General features: G+C 39.0%; 1 protein-coding gene and 1 long non-coding RNA gene across 5 annotated transcripts in view; one reads left to right on the top strand and one right to left on the bottom strand.

Annotated features, from left to right (window-relative positions):
* SBF2 (SET binding factor 2) overlaps positions 1–23,608 on the top strand; it is a 432,597-nt gene that overhangs the window by 407,123 nt on the left and 1,866 nt on the right. For both annotated transcript variants that reach the window (XM_020286579.2, XM_020286580.2), the window contains 7 exons: positions 9,643–9,769; positions 14,250–14,377; positions 15,766–15,999; positions 17,078–17,182; positions 19,025–19,218; positions 19,861–19,948; positions 22,699–22,830. In XM_020286579.2, coding sequence (XP_020142168.2) covers positions 9,643–9,769; positions 14,250–14,377; positions 15,766–15,999; positions 17,078–17,182; positions 19,025–19,218; positions 19,861–19,948; positions 22,699–22,830 — 1,008 coding nt within the window. The remainder of the gene's footprint in view (positions 1–9,642; positions 9,770–14,249; positions 14,378–15,765; positions 16,000–17,077; positions 17,183–19,024; positions 19,219–19,860; positions 19,949–22,698; positions 22,831–23,608) is intronic.
* LOC142870605 (uncharacterized) overlaps positions 1–23,608 on the bottom strand; it is a 45,082-nt gene that overhangs the window by 4,374 nt on the left and 17,100 nt on the right. For 2 of the 3 annotated variants that reach the window (XR_012918964.1, XR_012918966.1), the window contains exon 3: positions 19,214–19,703. This is a non-coding gene — a long non-coding RNA (uncharacterized LOC142870605). Of the gene's footprint in view, positions 1–19,213; positions 19,704–23,608 lie in introns of those variants that run through there. The other variant, XR_012918965.1, reaches the window with a different exon arrangement.

Here is a 23,608-nt window from a genome sequence, read left to right on the forward strand (position 1 = left end):
ATGATGAATCTTGTGATCATTATGCACATTAAAAGAAGCCAGACAGAAAAGACTACATATTATTACATATAAGGTTATTTATGTGAAATTCTAAAAGAGGCAAAACCATAGTGACCGAAAGCAGAGCAGTGATTGCCTGGGACCAGTGATCAGGGAGGGATCAACAACAAAGGGCAAAAGCAAACATTTTAGGATCACAGAACTGTTCTGTATGTTGATTGTGGTGGTGGTTACACAACTGTGTTGAATCATCAAAACTAATCAAACTATATGCTTAAAATAGGGAAATTTTATTCTAGGTAAATTATACTTCAATAAACCTGAAAAAAACTTTAATTAGTAAGTCCAAAATCTCAATAAACTGGAGTTCCAGAAAAAGTAAACCGCAGCTATCTTGTTTCTCCAGGGAAGAATTTGTCACCCTGGTGCTTAGAGAGTACTTATAAGCCTGGCTGCATGCTTTCAGGAAGCAAGGCTGGAAGTGGGTCCAGGGAAATCCCAGTTCAGTGTGTAGACTTTTACTTTTTTCCATGCTATTTTCATTCTCAAGTCTCATCACTAACCCAGTTGTGCCTGGTATTCCCAAGTCTAGAGCTTATCAGGTTTGGTTTTTTCAGAAAATAAACCACTACTCTCTTGTTCTAAAAAAACTAATCATATAACTACGTGGGGACCCTGGGGGCTAACCACTGCTTCCATAGACTTCCAACTAGTCCCCATTTTAGACCTCATTTTACCCCTGTATTACTCAGTACTTGGGCCTCTATGTCCTAAGCCTTTCTGGGTTTACACAGCAAATTACTACCTTCTCAAATCGTTTTCCTCTTGTAGGCATCCCACTGTAGCTTCTCCCCTTCTGTCATTTACTGCCATTCGTCATTCTATTTTCCATCTTTCAAAAATTTGCTGAATTGCTTTAGCCTGATACTGTGTCTGTCTCTTCCTGTTCTCCCCATTCCTTTTTTGGGTTGTTTACCTCTAAAAGATTTCTTTAATTTTGTGTGTGGAGGGGTAAGTATTTCAGGGAAATTGGCTTATATAGCTGAATTTGGCTTCAGTTAAATATACTACTAAATGTGTTAAATCTCTGTGTTCAATTTGCAGAATTCAGCATACCTAAACGTTAGAGTCATCAAAAGAATCCACTTACAATCAGTACGAGTTAGGATTTAGACATACTGTCCTCTGCACAGATGGGAACATCATTGTGTCCCAAGTATAATAATCTCTACTTCAAATGTAATTCTTACATTTTGTTGTTGGGGGTGGAGTGGGAGTGGGAGGATTCTAGAATGCTGGAAGGTAACCTGTATTCTTTGAGTACGCCTTAAGTGTTACAAATAAAGCAATTTAACATAAACTAAAATGCAGTATAAGTTATATTACTGTTATCTTTGTATTACAATAAATGCTAAAACTACAAAATGTTACGTTATATAAAACTTAGGGTATATATTTAACTTCTGTTTATTTTTTTAAATAAAGAGTTAAAATTCAAATGTTCTATATAAACCAGTTTGTTCCGAAATGAAAAACAGAAATTGACTTTTTTTTTTTTTTTTAAGACAGAGTCTCACTCTGTTGCCAAGGCTAGAGTGCTGTGGTGTCAGCCTAGCTCACAGCAACCTCAAACTCCTGGGCTCAAGCGATCCTTCTCCCTCAGCCTCCCAAGTAGCTGGGACTATAGGCATGCACCACCATGCCCAGCTAATTTTTTCTATATATTTTTAGTTGGCCAATTAATTTCTTTCTATTTATAGTAGAGATGGGGTCTTGCTGTTGCTCAGGCTGGTTTCGAACTCCTGACCTCGAGCAATCCGCCCACCTCAACCTCCCAGAGTGCTAGGAATACAGGCATGAGCCACCACACCCGGCCCAGAAGTTGACTTTTAATGAAAGCCCAATTATTGGTAGGCAATGCTTCATAAACTGTAGAAAGTAATATTGTTCAGGGTCTAAGGACCCCATTAGTATGATTTCAACTCTATTATACCACGTTAAAATTTTTTTTTAATTAAAATATATATTTTTTTAAAATTTGCCTGAACCCTCCTTTGACTTAGTACCTCATACATAATAACCTAAGTGTAGGCAAGTCATGGCAAAACAAGCATATAACCTTAATTTGGCAGGATTTAAAGGATGCTTGGCTACAATAAGTAAAGCAAGTTATTTTGTGCTGAAAAGGGGTTGTTTATTCATTCAAAAACAGAGGAGTCTAAGAAGACTATAGTTAACAAATAGTGCTTCTGACCTTTGCTGACTTAATTACAAGGTAGTGTTTCATCATCTTCTACATACTGGTTTTAGGGATTAGAAAATGCCTCCTGTGAATGCCTTTCAAGTGAACACTAGTGCTTTACGTGACTCTGGCTTTTACCAAATAATTTGAATTAGTGCTGTCCTCAGTCTCTCAGGAACACAAAACAGAGCCAGGCCCGAGAACATTAAAAAAAAAAAAAAAAAGTTCAAAATTACACAGCAGCAAGCGAAACTTTCCCGGGTGGAATGTGTTCCATGCTTATTAACAACTTCTAATACACTGAATGCCAAAGGGCTTCCATGGACATATGCCTAGACTTGTCCATTAGTACTAATAAAGTTACAAAGAAAACAGATGAATCACTGATCTTAAATTAGAACTGCCTCATCATATAAAAAGCCATTGTTTACGCCAGTATATCCAGGTGTCAAATGAATTATAAATGCTAGATCACTGTTTCATAATAGCAACATCTGGCAGATTTTTTGCTTCTAAAAGAAATTGGCTTAGCTCAAATGATATCATTACAGGATGCATCCTTTTCTTAAAATAGTTGAGCCAAATTCAAAAGGAAAATACATCCAAAATACAAAGATGAAATTTTTACATAAGATTTCTTTTTAAAATACAGTACCAAGGCAAAAAAATATGTATAATATGAATGAAAACATGAAGTATAAGAAAGTATCCCCTTTATTTCAGCATTAGAGTAAATCCTTGAGAGAGCATCTTAGAACTTTTTCATTATTTCCCTACTTTAAGAAAAACTTTGCCTTCAAAGTTTATTCAAACTGTAAACTGACTCACTCTCTTCTGGCTTTGTGATGTGATTCTCCTCCTGGTTACCATGTGCCAGCACTATGCTGGTCCTATCCCAAAGAGAAAAGCTGTTATTTGCCTTTTGAAGATAGCTAAGCTGTTCCCACACAGGTTGGTTACTCTAAAATTTATCCATTAATATTGGCAAAATAGCTATAGTTGATGTATTCATGGTATATTTAGGAGTTTCTACTTCCCATTCAACTGAAAACTGGCAAAATTGATATAATCCAAGCTATTTTATAACAAAGCAGTTTTGTACCAATGTTTTCAATATTTGAGCCCATATAATATGAATGATTTAAAAATATTATGTAAAATGTTATGCACAGTACAAAGTACACAATTAGTATTTGTTTAATCTTAAGTTGTGAAACAAAAATTAATATTAGGTACTTATTCTTCTAGGGTTTGTCTAACCATACTCACAGTTTTTATGTTATCATTCTATATAGTGTCTCTTGTAGCTCAATATTTGTAATTCCTGAAAGCAGAATCCAATTTTAATGTATTACATTTCATTTCCAAAATCTTGATCTTTCCTGGGATTTGAGTCATAGCTTATTTTTATGGGTCTTTAAATTTTACAAAGTATTTAATGGCACATGGGCAAAAAATAAGACCCTATAAATTCATGTTTCTCCACATTCCACTTCATATTCTCTTCTTATAAATAAGTGAAGTTGGCAGGTTTCCCTCCACAATGGAAAATAAAACTAAAATGCTTCACACAGCTTAGTCTTTTAAGTCTAAGATAAATACAAAATTATTTTGATCAACAGAATCCAGATGATATCTGAGAGAGGCCTAAAACTCTATTTGTCAGCATATTTAAGGAAATATATAGAATTAATTTACTGGCTGAGATGCCTATCATTCCCAATTCTACATAATATAATAGGGCTAAATTTATTGAAAGCACACTTGCCTTTAGGCACCAAAAATAAAAAAAACTAATGAAACCAAAAGCTATTCTTTGGGAAGATGAATAAAATTGATAAACCTCTAGCTAGACTGACTAAAGAAAAAAAAGGAAGACACAGATTACCAGTATTAGACATGAAAAAGATAACATCACTACAGATCCTACAAATATCAAAAAAATCATAAGGGAATATTAAAATCAACTATATGCCAATAAAATCAACAATTTAGATGAAATGGACAAATTCCTTGAAAGACACAAAGGACTCCACTCAAAAGGAAATATACATAACTTGAATAGGCCTATGTCTATTAAGGAAATTGAAATTGTATTTAAAATCTTTCCACACTGAAAACTTCAGGTCCAGTTGGCTTCACTGATAAATTCTAAGCATTTAAGGAAGAAATAATAGCAATTCTTTGAAAACTCTTCCTGAAAATGGAAACAAAGGAAATACTTCCCAACTCAATCCATAAGGCCAACATTGCCCTAGCCTGACAAAGACAGGAAAAGAAAACTATAAACTGGTATCCCTGATGATCATAGATTAAGATTTTCTAAACAAAATTTTGGCAAATCAAATCCAACAATATATAAAAAGGATAATATACCATGGCTAAGTGGGATCTGTCCCAAGAATGCAAGATTGGTTTCACTTTCTAAAGCAAACAATGTAATTTACCATATTAAGAAAATAAAATAAGAAAAACTATATGGTGATCTCATTAGATGTAGAAAAAACATTTGACAAAATAATAACATTTATTCCTTATAAAAATTCTTAGGAAACTAGGAATAGAATTGTCAGGGAAGAAACATAATTTTTCCTTAACTCTCTTAAGTTCGTAGTTGGGATAGACTCCAGTGACAAAAGACAGATTAACAGGAGAAAAACTAAGAAAGTTTAGTAACATGTGCAGTGCACATCACACGAGAGAAACCTCAGTGAAAAGTAACTCAAAGCAGACAGCAGACACTGGGACTCTAAGATGACATCAGTTCTACCAGTGAAGGAGAAGAAATTCATAGATGTCAGATTAGGGGAGTTGTCAAGCTGAATGTTGATGTGGGATTTCACACCTAAAGGTATTGTTGGAATGTTTCAAAGAGGTTACTACCAGTATTACAACAGGTACATCAGTGCAAAGAAACAGAGCATCACTGGAGTGTCTATGGTGCTGGCAGCTTAGGTGCTTTTCAGCTACTGCCTTTCTTACAAAGAACTCAAACATGAGTGACCATGCAAGTACCACTGAAGACGGGCCAATATGGACAGCACAATCTGCACTCTTGACCATGACATGACCTCTTTGGTTTGGCACCGCTCCAGGAGAAAGTCATTGCTAAATCCATTCATATCCTAATTGAGAATTAATGCCCAAGATAAAATATTAGAAGACTGATATGGGTACATAAAATAAAATAACTCAAGGCTTAGAACTCTGGAATATATACCATCTTTAACAAAGAACAATAAATTTTAGAGAAGTAACAAGACAAAGAAAAGCCATTTTAAGTTTCCAAAGGTGGGAAACTGCAAAGGAAAACATAGGAAGAAACTAATGGAGTAAGGTTTGTTTGCAGATTTCTCTGGTGCCTCTGGGCTGATAAGAGTTGTCTCCAGTGAAGGAGAAGTTATATCCTATATCCTGTCTTTAGGTAGAAAGCCAGGGGAGAAAGAGCTCTTTCTCTATTTGCTACTTCTTTTTTTTGTTTGTTTGTTTTTTGAGACAGAGTCTCACTTTGTTGCCCAGGCTAGAGTGAATGCTTCACAGGTGTATAGATATGTCAAAATTTATCAAATTGTACACATTAAATATGTGCACCTTATTATAGGTCAACTGTGCCTCATTAAAGCTGTTAAATCTTCAGGGGCCAACAAACCTTTAAACTCTCACTCATTTTCTGTATCGTAAGTCCTTTGAAGAAGTCTCTCTGGCCTGAGCTCATTTCTGTTAAAATAATACTTAACAGAAGGAGCATATGGATTGTGGTACAGCAGAAGAGTCTAGGTGAGTCTCATTGACCAAGAAGAAAAGAAGTCCTTGAACTGGACAAACTGATTCCCTGGGCTTTAGGACTAGATGAAAAAAGCAGGGTTCTTCTTGCTTGCTGGAAAGCTAAGCACCAGCTTGCCTTGTGAATTCGCTCATCTCCTCATTTCTTCATACATTATGTTAGAAAAATATTTCAGAAAATTCTTTGTGTTTCTTAATGTGGGATTCCAGATGTGGTATCTAGGTACTAATTAACCCAGCATTCAGGTCAATCTGATATTTTTTTTCCATTGAAGAAATTTTCACATGCTTTGTTACTTAAACCATTGCAGAAGAATAAAAAGCAAATTGCTCTGCATCTTCTCTTCCACTTCCAGTAGACCTAATCACTAACCCCTGTTTAGGGACAGATTGTTTTTCAACTCCAAGCAGTTAGCAACTACATGTGCCACTGTGGCACACACAGGAGGACACACACACTAGTGCCCCAAGCACTCACTCCTTGATGCTCTCTAAATACCAATTCCAATTCCAGCAGGGTAAGTGCAAGAGGCCTTGGAAAACTGTCCAACCTTTCTAGGATAATTGTAGAGGGCAAGATTTGTGGTAAGGCCAGTACAATAGGCTGTGAAAGCATATCTTCCACTTGTAGAGGAGGTTCACTTTTAATCCTAACATACAAGCTCCCTGAAATGCCTGTAAGTTCAACTTAAGGTCATATTCATTATCATTTCCATTCTACTTTACCTCAGAAGTGAGTCTTCAGAATTACATTCCTGAGTATATCAAATTTCAGAATAATCGAGGAAAAGATATACATATGTCTAAGGCACATGGCTTCTATGCAGAAGTCATTGAGAGAAATATCATTTTGAGGCTTAAAAGAGATTTTAGAATATATTGTGAACTGGATCAAAAGAAAGAACTCTGAGCCCTTCCTCCCCTAGAAACAGTGAGCCAGGGGCTGGCTTGGGACTACTGAAGGTTCATTCCAAATGTTCGTGGGGCAGTTGTCCTTGGAGCTCACCACACCTGAGCACACTCCAGATTTCTCCTCCCCAAGACTCTCAGGTGTTAGTTAGCAAACAAAGTTCCATCTTCAGTAGGACTGTCCCCTTCTTCCATCCCACCAGCCACAATCTGAGTTACCTCCTGTCCATCATCTGCATGCTGGCTCCTTGAGGTGGAGCTACTGATTCCAAAGCAAGAGCTCAGACTAGACAGCTGTGTATAACATTAAAGGACAGATTGAGGGGAAACTCAGGGAACTTGAGTCTGAGCAGTGCTTAAGAAACAGGAATGCCAGAGAACCAGGCCTAGTGGAGAATCAAACTGGGGCTGCCTTCTGGTGTGCATATGTATCAATAAGGGCAGTATTTGAATGAGAATTGCTGTATTAGGGAACATGGTTGACAGCTGAGACAAAGACAAACACATAGAGGGCTAACAAAACAAGGAAAAAAAAGGTATTTTAAAAATTTTTATTTTCTGTTATAGAAATGGAAGAAAGTATTGCTAATTATAAGTTTATCTAACCACTGAGATGAACTTATTTTTTTTTTTTTTTTGAGACAGGGTCTCCCTTTGTTGCCCAGGCTAGAGTGAGTGCCGTGGCATCAGCCTAGCTCACAGCAACCTCAGACTCCTAGGCTCAAGCGATCCTCCTGCCTCAGCCTCCCAAGTAGCTGGGACTACAGGCATGCACCACCATGCCCGGCTAATTTTTTGTATATGTATTTTTAGTTGGTCAATTAATTTCTTTCTATTTTTAGTAGAGACGGGGTCTCGCTCAGGCTGGTTTCGAACTCCCAACCTCGAGCAATCCGCCCGCCTCGGCCTCCCAGAGTGCTAGGATTACAGGCATGAGCCACCGCGCCCGGCCGAGATGAACTTATTTTTATGCTCAGTTATAATGCTACAAAATAATGTTGATCCTTAACTACATGTCAGATTTACTTACATTTTATTTAATTATAACTATAAATTCTTCAGGTATGCTTAGCCTTTATAATTACTCATATAGCGTAATCAGGAAACTCATGGTATTTAATCCTTTCATTTTCACTGATGAGAAAATTCTTACTTAATACAAATGCTTAGGGTTCTAAAAACCTACTATCTAGCTATTCAGTAGCTATGCCGCAGTGTCCCATGGAAAGCTCTGTCCAGTGGAGACCTGATGCAACAGGAAAGCCAGTGGCTCACATCAAGGAAGCAGTCCCATGGTATGCAGCCCCACTGCATAGGAGTCGAACTCTTTTAATGCATCTTCCTAAAATCCATTGCTTATGAATTAAAATTTTAGTTCAATTAAGCCAATAAAAGTAGAAAATAAAAACTTTAATCGTTACATAAAATCTAGATTCCTAACCAGATGATAAACTTTGATAAATCAATGATATCCAGATCATGACTTTAAATTCCCATTGGTCCATTGGACAATCAACATATTACACACATGCCTACTCGCTTCAGCTGACCAAGTGTGTGGCCACAGTGCCGAACTAAACATGGAGAGGAAAGCTGACTTTCAGACAGCCTGCCTTCGGTGTTCATTTGAAACAGCTTTTAAGCAAGTACAATCATGACTGGAACTTAACCAAACAAAATTTTCTAACTGGACATGAGAGATTATTTGAGCAATATAGAAGGACATTGCTAGGTGTGCTGGGGAGCTTACCTTCTGCCAGTATGAAATGGCTCCACAGAGACTGTATATCGTTTAGCTAAAGGATACTATAGCTCAGTGACCATTCCAAACTTTGCCATGCCCTCTCTCTCACATATCATTCCCTCATCCTTATTCCCAGTGACCTCACTAATTGACTAATGAAAAATTAAAGTTAAAAGGCATAAGCTGCTCCCCTTTCCCTTGGCATTTAAACATATCTACTCTTCCATCCCTCCTTACTTCCAAAGCTGGTCCCTGTATCTGGGCCCTAGCCTCATTCATTCTTGCTTTCCCAGGGCCTACCTTATTCTCTTAGTTATTAGCTCTTTTTCTAAAATTTGTTCTTTCTTCATTGGCTCCTTCTGGATTGCTTTCAGACATGCACACGTTTTTTTGTCCAGAAAACATCACTTGTTGTCCCCTTAAGCCACCACCTTCTCTTCTCAATCCTTTCATTGCCAAACTTACATAAAAACAATTTCTCTTGTATTTCACACTATCACACCACAAGTGCCTACAAAGTAAGAACCATAATGTATGTTAATTTATATCTGTCAGGTGCCTATCACAGAATAATATAGTGAGTGGGGCATAGACATTGGAGCCTAACAAGCCAGGGTTCAAAGTTGGACTCACTAGATACTGTTGATTGACATTGGGTAAATAAATATCTTGATCTTGCTGATCCTAAGCTTCCTTGGTCATAAAGGGTGATGATAAAGCCTCTCTTGCAATGCTGTAGAATAAATGAGATTATGTTTATAAAAACCCCTAGTATGGTGTCTGGCACACAGTAGGTGCTCAGAAAAGCTGGTTCCCTTCCCATCTCTACTCCTGATAGGGATTCAAGTGTTTGTCAAATAAATGACTGAATGGTCTCCTGCATGTTTCAGATCAGCATTCAGTGGCATGGCATCCACTTTGTTCTGTTTGATTCTTACTCTTTTCTTTGCCTTGTGTGTTTCAGGTTCACAACCAGTATCCAACTGAGTTTGAATTCAATCTCTATTACTTGAAGTTCTTGGCTTTCCACTATGTGTCTAATCGCTTTAAAACATTTCTCCTGGATTCAGACTATGAAAGATTAGAGCACGGTATGTTTGTATGCCCTTGTTCCATCTTTTTGTTAGTTTTACATGTTTTTAATGAAAACTCTGATAATGTAACTACCCCCAGGTTTGACAAGCTCAGAGAGTTTAATTCTGAACTACGAATATAGAATGGATATGAATAAGCGCACAGATTCTGAGAGTATGTGCTATGTTAGCTTTTAGCAACGGCAAGTGGTCATTCCTGTAGCACTTTTATAAAGTTAAATCTCTTTATTAATTTGATGCCTCAAAGTGATATCACTGTTTTTGAGAAAAATTTTACTAATAGTTTTTCCAAGCCTGGAATAATCTAGTAGGAAGAGGCAATTTGAATAGCAGTTAATGCCCTGTACTCTGGAGCAAACAGACAAGGGTTAATTCCTAGCACTGCCTACCAGCTGAGTACTTTGGGGGAATTAAGTACCTCTCTGAGCCTCAGTTTCCTCATCTTTAGAATGAGGACAATAATAGCAGCCAACCCCCAAGGGGCAATGCTAATCACATGAGGAAATAGTTGGAAATTTCTTAGCACAGGTGCTAACACATAGTAAGTACTCAATAAATTTTAGACATTACTATCATTGTTAAAATTTTAAATAGTAATAATAGTTGTAAAGAGTAGATTCTGAAAGTCAGCCAACCCCTGTGAAAACATTTCCCAAGGAGATTTTACATTCTTACTTTTGTTATTATTACTGGAGGAGGGGATGGGAGGATATTCATGATTATTTTTGTTACTAAGATAAGCAAAGAAAAAAATCAGCTATGTTCAGTACATTATTATTGGAGTAATCATAAAGAGGATTCTTTCAGTTGCAAGAAAGTATTTACTGATGTTCTCAGTTTAAACTCTGAAATGAAGAAACACTGCTTTCCAGGACATGCTATTGAAATCATCTCATATGATATTTCATACTTTTGTTAAGAGAAGCAGCACTGGTGAGACCATCTCCCACCTTGCTTATACTTTCAGATCTTTGTTGACTCATGGAGTTGTCATTCTTCACATTACAATCAGAAAGCTTAATTTCTTAACCTCTGTGGTGGCAAAGTATTAAGTAGAACTGGTTACAGCTGCCTCTGGCCTTGTTGTAAGTGAACTGACCGAGTACCTGGGGAGTCACCTTGTCACTCAGCTTTATCACTAAAAGGAAAAACTTGCAAATGTTGATGTGAGTGAAGTACAGGTGTTTGTCTCTTGAGTAGTTTGTTTTGTTTTTTAAATAGAGCAGTTTGTTTTGCTAAATTAAGCTGATCAGCAAATTACCTTAGCAGCACAGCAGATGTGGCCAAAGACAGGGCTTCTGCTGTAGTAAATGATGGTTCCCTTCATTAGAGAAACAAGGTCTAGCACAGCAATTCTCAGACTTCACTGAACATTGGAATCATGTGGGGAGATTTTAAAACTTCCAACGATTCTTATCTTGTGCTGACTTACATATGAAGGTTTCGAGTATTTTCTCATTAAGCATGATACTGGTTTTGGTGCTAAACTTTACTCTTCTGTTTTTAATCATGTTACAGAAGTGCCTGTGTATTTAGATGCTGAATTTTATCTAATGGCTTTTCAGCGTCTATGGTGATCTTTCAGTTTCTCTTTTGATCTATTCATGATGTAATATTCTTTTGATATGCTGCTGGGATTCTTAATATTTTATTTAAGATTTCTGCAACAGTATTCATAAATGAGATTAATATATTTCTTTTCCCTTTTTAATGAGTTATTTTTATTGGATTTTGACTGATCTATTACTACTGGCTTAATAAAAAGAATTTTATCTATTGAGGTTTTTAATATATAAATTAATTAAAAAAGAAAAAAACTTCCAATATCCAGGCAACACCCTCAATCAGGTAAATCAGAATCTGTATGTCCAGGCATTAACAGCTTTTAAAGCTCCCCAGGTGAGTCAAATATGCTGTCAAGGCTGAGAACCACCACTGGTCCAATGGGTACAGCACTGGCCTAAGGGTCAGAAAATGTGTGTGACTTTGGGTAAATTACTTCATCTCTCTGAGCATCAGTTTCCTCATCTAAAAAACTGAACAAGGATTGTGGCCCTGCTCATCACATAGAGCTGTTGAAAAGATTAAATAAAATGATGTGGATAAAAAGATATGTCTGGGGTATATTGAAAGATTATTGTGATTATTTGAAAATGTAATTATTTTCATCATGCATCCTAGACATGCTTTCTCTTAAAACATATAAGTATGCATTTAGAATCCTAGAAGGTAAGTCTGAAGGGTCCACAGATCACCTATCCAGCCCTCTCTCAGGATGTTAGGCCACCCACCTAATTAACATTAAAGAAGCCTGGTTTGTGTACTTAGTCCAGAATGTGTTGCCTACTTGAAGTCTGTTCCCCGTTATGTTTGGGTAGACACACTAGTTATCAAGCCTGCACAGTGAAACACTGTTTAGGGCCAGCGGTGGTAACTATACCTGCCAAGATCAAGAATTGGAGCGTAAGGCATCTCAACCACTGCTGGTGGAATTCATCAGTCATAACTTTTAAGATTTCATCAGAAAAGCCTAAACAAAATGAACTCTTCTGTGTCCAAGAAGATTAATATCACATACTGGCTTATAGCGCTATAATTTGATACAATTTCACACTAGCTATCTAATGACTCAAGCTATTCCCTATATGTGTACATGTTGCTGTAAGCCAGCCATATGGGCATTACAAGAAAAGTCCAAATTGGACTTGGTTCCAATTACCAGTTGTTAACACGGCTGAGAAGGGGGAGGGAGTGCTGCCCTAAGGAATGGATGGCCAGGTATTGCATCTTATCTTCTGGTTTCAGTTCATTCTGTTCCTGTGTACAAAGGTGCCCAGAGCCTATTCCAGCTGGGGCTGACTACCATAGGGCCCTGCAATGTTATCCATGCCTCAAAGCCCAAGGTGGAGCCATAAAAGAGGTGACTTTAAAAACCCACTCCAGGCCAGGTGCAGTGGCTCACAGCTATAATCCCAGCACTTTGGGAGGCCAAGGTGGGAGGATCGTTTGAGGCTAGCCTGGGCAACATAGCAAGACCTTGTCTTTACAAAAAATAAAAAAAAATCCACTCTGACTCTTAGAGCAGTCTCAACTTTGGACATTAGAGACACTTGAATTTTTTTTTTTTTTTTTTTTTTTTTTTTTTGAGACAGTCTCACTTTGTTGCCCAGGCCAGAATGAGTGCTGTGGCATCAGCCTAGCTCACAGCAATCTTAATCTCCTGGGCTCAAGCGATCCTACTGCCTCAGCCTCCCGAGTAGCTGGGACTATAGACATGCACCACCATGCCCGGCTAATTTTTTGTATATATATATATTTTAGTTGGTCAATTAATTTCTTTCTATTTTTAGTAGAGACGGGGTCTCGCTCAGGCTGGTTTCCAACTCCTGACCTCGAGCAATCCTCCCACCTCAGCCTCCCAGAGTGCTAGGATTACAGGCGTGAGCCACCATGCCCGGCCGTGAACTTTTAAAATAACTAATATTTAGGGCCATCCCTGAGATTCCTATTTAATTGATCTGAAGTGACACCTAGGCATTGGGATTTTTAAAAGCCCTTGGTTTTTTAATGTGTGACCAAGGTTGAGAACCACTGCACTGGACCCTACAGTTCAAAGGTAGAGAAGAAAACATTAATCACTCTTGGAAATCCCCACATATTGTAGAATTTTGTACAACCTTGGGCTTGAGACATTCTTTTTTGATAAACTGGTAAAATATTTATTGACTTTTGACTAAGTTATTTCATTCAAAGCAAGACAGCATTGCTAAGAGAGACACCTTTCTGGCCTTTTAAAGAAATACCTCTTGCCTCACCAGGACACATCTTCCTCCCTATTAAAAACAAAGTGGGTTCATGGTCGTAATAGATTGACTGTTTGAAAGGTACAAAGCTTGTATCAGAAAAATCCCTGAAGTACCCTCCTAAGTTCTGCTTTTGTTTTTAAGTCACCCAACGATACAGACCACACCCTTCTGTCATCTAGAGTCTCAGTGACTATGATTTGCGGTATATATAAACTGCTAAGCAAGAAAGCACTTTAAATGGCTTCATAATAAACAACCAGCAACTTAAAAAAGAAACATAAAATTATGTTTTTAACTGAGTTTCATCAAATCAACTCTTAAGTCCTTCCATTTTCTCTTGAAAAATGTGTAGAATGTCTCTTGGCACATACCTCTTTGAATCTAGATACAGATACAGGATGTAGATTGGAAGAATCATTATATACTGCTAACTGCCGAGGAAAACCTTATCAGATATTTTCCTTTCATTTTGATTTGTTTCCATATAGCTGTGACGTTCATTCCTATCTTTAGCTTTGCAGTTATTTTCTAAGGGTTCTATATATATGTTGCTGTTTTTAGAGCCATAAGAAATGGCCACTTTTTTTTATCTGCCCACATACATCATAATTTTAGGCAAAATGTTAATTTATTTAACTTTTATTGTCTTGGGTTTGTTTTTGGATTTACAGGAACTTTATTTGATGATAAAGGAGACAAGCATACCAAGAAAGGAATCTGTATTTGGGAATGTATTGACAGAATGCACAAGAGGAGTCCCATTTTCTTTAACTATTTATATTCACCAGTGGAAATAGAGGTAGAGTAAGAAATCATTCATGTTTTATTTTCTGAATATTTTGTGTTAAAGTTTTCCTTATTTTTAGTATATTAAGCTGTTTAAGCTTTTTCTAAAAATTCTACTAGGTTTCATACCAAAAGCTATTTAAAAGTTTGAGACACTATGGATTTGGGTTGTGATACAAATGGAGATTGTTCACCAAATTCTTGCCACAAAAATTAGGAGCTGGCCTCCAAAACTTGAAGGGATAACTTCAAGAGAATCAAAAAAGCAAGGCAACTTTCCCCAGGAAGAAAGAACTACAGAACTAACAGAATTTGAAATCCCAACAGGTGGTCTAAGCAGAAAAATCTAAAATAGGCCAGGCACGGTGGCTCACACCTGTAATCCTAGCACTCTGGGAGGCCGAGGTGGGAGGATTGCTCAAGGTAAGGAGTTCAAAACCAGCCTGAGCAAGAGTGAGACCCCATCTCTACTATAAGTAGAAAGAAATTAATTAGCCAACTAACATATATATAGAAAAAATTAGCCAGGCATGGTGGCACATGCCTGTAGTCCCAGCTACTCGGGAGGCTGAGGCAGAATGATCGCTTGAGCCCAGGAGTTTGAGGTTGCTGTGAGCTAGGCTGATGCCACGGCACTCACTCTAGCCTGGGCAACAGAGTGAGACTCTGTCTCAAAAAAAAAAAAAAGAAAGAAAGAAAAAGAAAAATCTAAAATACTTTAGGAGAGGCTCCTGTCCTGGGCCCCATGCTTAGGACCCTAGTTTGGCCTTCATCCAACTACATCCTCCTCATGAGGAGTGTAAGAAGCTAAAGGTATATGATTAGATGTCCTTCCTTCATCTAAACCATATTCTGGGCACTTTGACATTCATTGCCCAAACTCAAGCTACTCACCAGGCTGCTTCCCCAAGTCAGTCTCTCAAGCCAGTACATGTATCCTGATGCCTAGAGTTGGCAAGAAGTAGCTGTTTGGCAGAGAGTGGACAGAGTTTGGCTTCATGGGCTGGGGTATACACAAACATTCATGCAAGACCCTTAGAATATAAGATATAGCTGGTGGGGGAGGAGAAGAAGGTCAGGACAAGGAATGGGAGCTGGGACCAGCTCCTCTAGTGCCACCACTTCCTAGTATAAAATTCTGAGGAATGCAAGAATTCTTTATTTGAACCTGGCCTTCCAGGTCACTAGGAAGTTATATTTCTCAAAGTAGGAGGACTAGGACATGTTTTATTTAATAGTTTATCTTGATGTATAACTTTTAAATATTTAGGCATATGGTATTTGAACTTCCATTCATACTCTTGCCCTAGACCCTGAAATGTTAGGGGCTGGCCTATCAGTCAGTAAGCTTGGGGTACTTTGAGGTCAAGATGAAACTATATTTCAGTTTTCTTTAAACAGGCCCTGAAGCCCAATGTAAATGTCTCCAGCCTCAGAAAGTGGGATTACTACACAGAGGAGACCCTGTCCACAGGGCCTTCCTATGACTGGATGATGCTGACCCCCAAGCACTTCCCCTCCGAAGACTCTGACCTGGCTGGAGGAGCTGGGCCCCAGAGCCAGAGGAGAACAGTGTGGCCATGCTACGATGATGTCAGCTGTACTCAGCCCGATGCTCTCACCAGCCTTTTCTGTGTAAGTCAGCTGTGTATAGACACACACCTAGGGGCACCGTAGGCCCCAGAGACACATGAGACCAAAGGAACCAGGCTAAGTAAGACTGATTTACAAACTTCTGAACATAGTTCTCCTTGCTCTGGCCTAGCATTAGAGGTACTCCTGGAGTATGAAAAAACCAGATTTGCTCCCCTACATTAGTGGGGTACCTAGCTTAAGTACTTGAAAAGAATCTCAATAAAAGTGAGTTTCCAGCATTACAAGGAAGCAGTCCAGCAAGTGGAGTAATTTACTCCTTCTGGCAGCTTCCCAGCTGTTTCAGATGCCCGCACAGCCTGAGTCAGGCTTGGGTTATGGCTTTTGTGGGTGCTTTACTTCCTCTGGTTGAAGTGTGGGTAGTTGATGGCCAGATGGGAGTACTGCCAACCACCTTCTTTATGCAAGAAATATTCTGGAGTGAAACCATCCTGGCAGTAGTCACCCTGAGGAATGGTTTTGAGCCCTGATACGGGTCAGACAGTTCCTGAAGAGTCTTCTCCCTCTGGTTTTCTGACCAGGAAGAGGATCCCTCCATGATCGTACTTTCACAGAGGCAGCTGCTATGATCTCCAGCTTCTCTTGTCAGAAGGGATATCCATTTCCTTGGGCATTTCTTGGTTCATTCTTTCCATATCTGGTTTGAGTCATCAGAATGAGGGGCTCCTCTGTCAAGGACAGACTTCTGATCTAGCTCATCTATTAGGGTTGGCTAGTGCTTGATCTTTTGCCTTGGCCATCAGATTTCCCATAGGCTGCCCACGGGTGAGGGTGTTTGGGATATATATATTTCATGTCTTACTATATAAGCTATAAGCTATTCTAGGCAGAAAGGCCTGGTTATAGGCCCTAATAAACCATCTTTGCCACAGTGCAGCACACCAGCTAGAGCTCCCACCACTGTTACTGGGAGACCTCTGAGGCCCATGTCCACCACTCTCTTCAGCTGCCCTCTGGCCACACTACTCAATCTGTGCCCAATACAGAAGCAGTGTGGCTCTGAGGCACATCCTAATTTCTGTCAAATTCTCATCTGTTGGAAAACTCCATTTCTTTGCAGGAAATTGAAAAATTGGAGCATAAATTGAACCAAACCCCTGAGAAGTGGCAGCAGCTGTGGGAAAGGGTAACAATGGACCTTAAAGAAGAACCAAGAGCAGACCGTGTGAGTTGGCAATACCCCTTGAGTGCTGCCTCTGAGCTTTTTGAGGGTGCTAAGTCAGGTGGGGACCACTGTCACAGGTATTAGGACCCTGCTGGGTTTCTGGCTAGAGGGAAGGGCGAAAAGGGAGGAATCATGCCCCGGGGATCCAGGGCAGAAAGCTCCAAATGACTGAATACTTTCTGAGTGTCTCATTTCACCACAGTGACATAATACTTATGTTTCAGAGCCCTGAGTCCAGGGGAAATTACTGGGTTCTTTTCTATCTCGGTGCCTCTGTGGTTTCCGCTGATCATCTGCCACATGAGGGAGAAGTGGAATGCTAAGACCAACTTTGCTCCAGAGAAATAAGCAAAGAGAAAAATTAAAAATATTTTAAAACAGCAAAATATGCTACTTTCATTTACAATCCCTTTTCTGTTTCTTATTTAAGAAACATTTATCATAAAAATATTTTAGAACCAAATACTCTGTTTTCTGCTTCTCATACCCCATTTCTTGTTTCTGATTTAAGAAACATTTAGCAAGCACATAATATGTGCAAGGGACTATGCTTAATAACCACTTCGGTATGAGCGTTGACTATAGTCGACAGCCACAGATGAACAGAGCGTCGACTTTAGCCGTGATATGAAGGTGCGCAGCCGAGCACCAACTTCAGCCGACAGCTGTGATATGACTTTTCTAATTTTTCATTTATCAAAATAAAATTGTGAACATTTAAAAATAACGTAATAAAAACATATATGTATGTTACCTATTCTGATTTACATTACAAGTGAAGCTGCCTGTAAAGTAAAACAAGCTTTCAGTGCTTTCAAGCTTTCCTCATCACACAAGAGCAAAACGGATTCGTCGTCAATGCACAGCACAAACTATCTTGCTGACTACAAGTGCCGACTGTGGGCAAGGTTTCGCGGCCGGTGAGCACCGAGCCCAAGTGGTTAATACCACACACACATTCCCATCCTATTTAATCCATGGTGAAAGAGTGGTGTTCCCCCTTCTACATGAGGGAATAGGCACAGAGAGATCAAACAGCTAGCAATTGGTGGAGCCACCATTTGAACAACATCAGATTGGCTCCAAATGCAACAGAAGGGAAATTGGGACAGATGACTGTTCTGAAGAGCATTTCAGGAAGAGGTCAGTAGGGTCAGATGTCACAGAGAGGTCAAGAAAAATGGAGTGTAGAAGAAAACCTTCATGGTAAAAGGGGACCCTCTCCAGTGCTGTCTCTTTAGTCTTCAAAGGGCAACTCGGGAGCTGTTATCAGACCACAGTTGGCTGATGCCCTAATACTTTTTTCTCAGAAAAATAAAATAGTTTCTTGACTTTTTTTCTGATTATGAAAGTAAGGCATATTTATTTTTTTAAAGATAATACACGGAAAGTTATAAAGTAGAAGATGAAAATCACCCACAATTTATAACCTAGAAGTAAACCACTACGCTATCAAACTTGTTTTATCATTCTAAACCCACATATAAAAGGGATTTACTATGCATAGTATTTTTAAACCTGCTTTCTTTTTTGCTCAACATTGGCATACATGTCCTTCCATTTGTCACTGTGTATAAATTGCCATTGTCATTTTTAATGACTGTCTAGAATTCCATCGTATGGAAATACCATAATTTTTTCAATCTCCCCTAATAATGGACATTTAGGTTGTTTCCAGTTTTTTTACTATTATAAACAACTCCAGGATAAATATCTTTGAACATGCATCTTTGTTCATTAGTCTAGTTTTTAACTTGAGGTAAATGTTAATAAATGAAATTATTGAGTCAGTGGCTTAAAGTGTTTATAAAGCTTTCCTAGTTCCTGTTTTATCTTTTTTAGTCCCAAAGACACCCATCAGGTTCCCCAGGAATTATGTCTACCAACCTGCCTTCCTATCAGAAGAGGTCTCTGCTGCATCTCCCAGACAGCAGCATGGGGGAGGAGCAGAATGCCAGCATCCCCCCATCCAATGGAGTGGACCGAAGGGCAGCCACGCTCTACAGCCAGTACACATCCAAGAATGATGAAAACAGGTGACCCGTTGAGCCCTGCTGGGCATCCTAAAGACTCCCCATGCCGCCTGAGGCTAAACCACCATCCCTTCAATAAGCAAACCTGAAATGTTTTTGCTTTAATTCTTTAATGCTTTAGATGGTTCTTTGAAGAACAAAAATCAAAATTTCAATTAAAAATAATGCCAAGAAGTTGTAGTTATCTGTGGTTGAGTCCTGATTGTTATTATCTGTCTGCCAGAGCTTTTGAGGGAATCTGTGTTAGTCAGTGGCAAACATTGGAAAACCAGCTTATGCTAGCTGAAGCAAAAGGAATTTACTCACATAAACTAGGACAGCCAAGGCATGCTGGTTTCTCCTACAGCATCTTCAGGCTGCATCTGTCTCCCAGCTCTGCTTTTCCCTTTGTCAATCAATCCCGTTGTGGCACAGAGGTGGCTACTGATAGTTCCAAGCCTCACAAATGTGGTAATCCCAGCAGAAAGAGGCAGTCTTTCCCCAAAGGTCTAGGAGAAAAATTCCAGGGAGAATTCTGATTGACTTTTTTGGATTATCTGAGAGAAGTAGATTTGTCTGATTTGACAAACAGAAACAGACATCCCTTTCCAGAATTTTTTTTTAATGAAAACTCAAAATTAACTGTCCTCTCATCATTTCTTCTAGGTCCTTTGAAGGAACGCTTTACAAAAGAGGGGCTTTGCTGAAAGGGTGGAAGCCTCGTTGGTTCGTTTTGGATGTAACAAAACATCAGGTAATACTGTTAAAGCAAAAGAAATGACTTTTGTCTAGGCTAGTCTCAGTTCCTGGGTATTATGCAGACAGCAGACAGATACATTCTTCACGTAGAGACTGCTCTCCTAGCACCTCTCATATGCAGTCGGGGGCTCTTCCAGGGCTCCAGATGTCCCTGAGCAAGGACAAGTACCCTTCTGAGGGAAGTTCAGGCAGAGGCTATAACAGTTGAGCCTAGAGCATAAAGAGCAATAAAACTCTTTTTTTTTTTTCAAAGCTTAAATATCTCCTGCTGCCAGCTCTTAAGACCCAAGTCAGAGAGCTCCTGAGGTTTTCAGCCTATTATATACATACCACATACACATACAAGGTACAAGCCTGTACCTGTGAGCACTCCCCAAAATACAGATTGCCTTCATTCTTGCAGCTGTGAAAGCATCCGTTCAAAACTGAGGTGAGGGCATTAATTTACTTAATATCACTGTACTGCTCACTAGAAGACACAGTTATCCCTCAAAGATGGCAGCAGTAGGGGAGCAGAAGGAGCCCTGAAAGAGGCAGAAGGGGATGTGCTCACCTAACCTGAATTCACAGTGGGCAGGTACTAGACTGGACCTTGCTAACTATGTCAGGAAATCTTTTGCCTGTTGTTAGGTTCTGGACTATTGCTGTAGCAGCCTCTGCAATCCTTAGCATCATAATCTTTGCTCCAGTCATCTCAAGGGAGAGTGATTCCTACGCAAACCTCCAGCAACTCTGTACCCTTCACTAGTGAGAGTTGCATGGCCTTCTGTATTCTGACTGCAGGCCTTACTCCACCTTGAAACTGACTAGTCAGCCTTGATTCTCAATGCATTCATCTATAAAATAGAGTCTTTTGGGAAAGACCTGAACTGTTAGCACTATATTGTACTATAGTTGGACCTGCATCTAGAATACTCCTTCCAGATGAAGACTCCTTCCAGATGAAGACTCCTTCCTGATGAAAACTGTATTTGGGGGCCACTTTTTCCTCCTCATAAGGGGCTTCATGAAGATTACACAGAGTCTTTGTGGGAGAATATAGAGAATGTATTTTCAAAAATACAGATGAAAGCCCTTTTTAGGAGGCTATCCTTTAAAATTACAATGTCTCTGAAATCATAACACCTACACTATGTAGAAAAGTTCTATTAAACCACTAAATATAACAGAAGAATGTCATCATTTTTCTGTAATTTATAATTACATTTATACTAGCATTCTTACCAATATTTTGGACTTCTTTAACATGAAAGGTATATAGTTTTTCTATTTAGCCCTATTCATACCAAAAGTCTGAGGCCAGAACCACAGTATTGGAAGCACCAGACACATTCTTGCCATGTATACCAGAGTGTGAGATCCACAGACTGTAGACCAATAAGTCTTGTTCACCAGCAGTCTCTTTAACTTTTAAAAGTACTTTTTCATTTTTTCTTATTCCAAAAGAAATACATGCCAAATTCAAACATTTCATACAGATCTAAAAGTGCCCCTGTGCAGTCAAATGTTAAATTATCTATTGTGGTCCTCAAAAATCATTTTATACATACATGTTCTTTGGCAACTTTTGGCTCTTTGCTTTTTTAAAATAATGTATCTTGAATAATTTTCCTACTAGTTCATATAGATTTTCCTTATTCTTTTTGAAAAGCTATATAGTATTCCATTTCATTGATGTACTTTCATTTAATTAACCAATGCTCCATTGAAAGACTAGTATTTTTTCTAATGTTTAGCTGATAAAAACAGTGTTGAAGGAAACCTCTTCATTCATGTACATCTGCATGCTTGTAGGAGTGCTTCTGTAGGATAACTTTTTAGAGATGGGAAACATGTTTCAATAGGCATAAACATTTTAAATTTTAGTTGATACTGCCCTCCAAAAAGTTTCTAACAAATTATATTCCCACTGACAGTATTTGAGAGTACCAACTGCCTTACTGGATATTATCAGCCATTTTGAATAATTCTTAATTGCTTTTCTTTGATCAGAGAGGTTGATCATCTTTTCAAATATTTATAGGTTATCTATATTTCTACTGTGACTTGCCTTTTGAGATCCTTTGACCATTTTTCTACCATCTTTTTTTTTTTTTTTTTTTTTTTTTTTGAGACAGAGTCTCACTCTGTTGCTCAGACTAGAGTGCCATGGCATTAGCCTGGCTCACATCAACCTCAAACTCCTGGGCTCAAGCGATCCTCCTGCCTCAGCCTCCCGGTAGCTGGACCTACAGGCATGCTCCACCATGCCTGGCTAATTTTTTCTATATATTTTTAGTTGGCCAATTAATTTCTTTCTATTTTTAGTAGAGATAGGGTCTCGCTCTTGCTCAGGCTGGTCTCGTTTGAGCAATCCTCCCGCCTTGGCCTCCCAGAGTGCTAGGATTACAGGCATGAGCCACCATGCTCAGCCTAGGTTTATCTTTTTTAAAATCAATTTCTAGAAATTCTGTACATCTTCTAAACATGAATGTCTATATTTAATTTTTGTTGTTAGACTTAATTTTATTTTTTAATATGTAATACATTTATTTGTTCAAATTTCAAAAAGTACATAAGTCTTTTTTTCCAATCCTTTCTCCCAGCTACCTCGTTCTTCTTCCTAAAGGCAGTGTTATTTTTTGTGTATTCTTCCAGGTACAGTTTAGCATATATAAGTCAGGAAAGTATTCAAATAGTTTGAAAAGCTATACATTTTTCTCTTTTTGCATTTCGTATGTCTCATCTGTATCCTTTTGGTTCCAGCTACGATACTATGACTCAGGTGAGGACACAAACTGTAAAGGCCATATTGATCTGGCTGAAGTAGAAATGGTCATCCCTGCTGGCCCCAGCATGGGAGCCCCCAAGCACACGAATGACAAGGCTTTCTTTGATGTAAGTTGATCTTCTCTTTTCCTGGCTCTGCCCTGCACATCACTCCATCTGCCTCCAAGAATTATGGGGTCCTCAAGAGCACTTGGTGACTGCAGATGGATGACAGGCCCTTGGCTGTAGGAATTGCTCCTGAACTTGAATTTAGCACTCTTGATTCCCAACAGTAACCTCTCTTGCTGTCCCATGTCTCTGAAAAGCTGCAAATTGCTTTGCACAAAAGGAATCCAACCAAATATGGAAGTAGATGAACTCCTTGTTAAATGTTAGCTATTTCAATTACTGCCTACTTTCAAGAACAGATGCTACTTCTCTCTGTATTCAGTGGTCTTCATCCTTGACCATCCACAAAATACTACCCTTGGTCACGCATGATAACTCTATGCCCTAATATCTTCAGCAGCTGTCAGGTGGGCCTTGGGGCATTTTACAGGCCACATGATAGGAGGAGACTTAACTAGTCCCAGGAGTCAAGCAGGGCCCTATTCAGGCCATAAGGCCATTTCCCTGACTCTGGGCTTCCAGTATGGCTCCAGGTAAAGAAAGGAGACACAAAGGCCAACTTTATGGTGCAGATGAATCCCAGGCTTCCCATTGGAGCACAAGGAGCTTCCTCACCTTTTACTGTGCTGGTGCAGTGCATGGGAGAGGTCAGAGGCTCCAGCCATTCCTGACCCTTCCTCCTTAGTCAAAGAAGGGCCCTTTTTCTGCCAGTACCCTTCTATTAACATCCCCTTTAACTTGGGGGACTAGAAAAGTGAAGTGACTATAAAGGTGGTGA

This window comes from Microcebus murinus, chromosome 4 (genome assembly GCF_040939455.1).
Source record: "Microcebus murinus isolate Inina chromosome 4, M.murinus_Inina_mat1.0, whole genome shotgun sequence".
NCBI lineage: Eukaryota > Metazoa > Chordata > Mammalia > Primates > Cheirogaleidae > Microcebus > Microcebus murinus.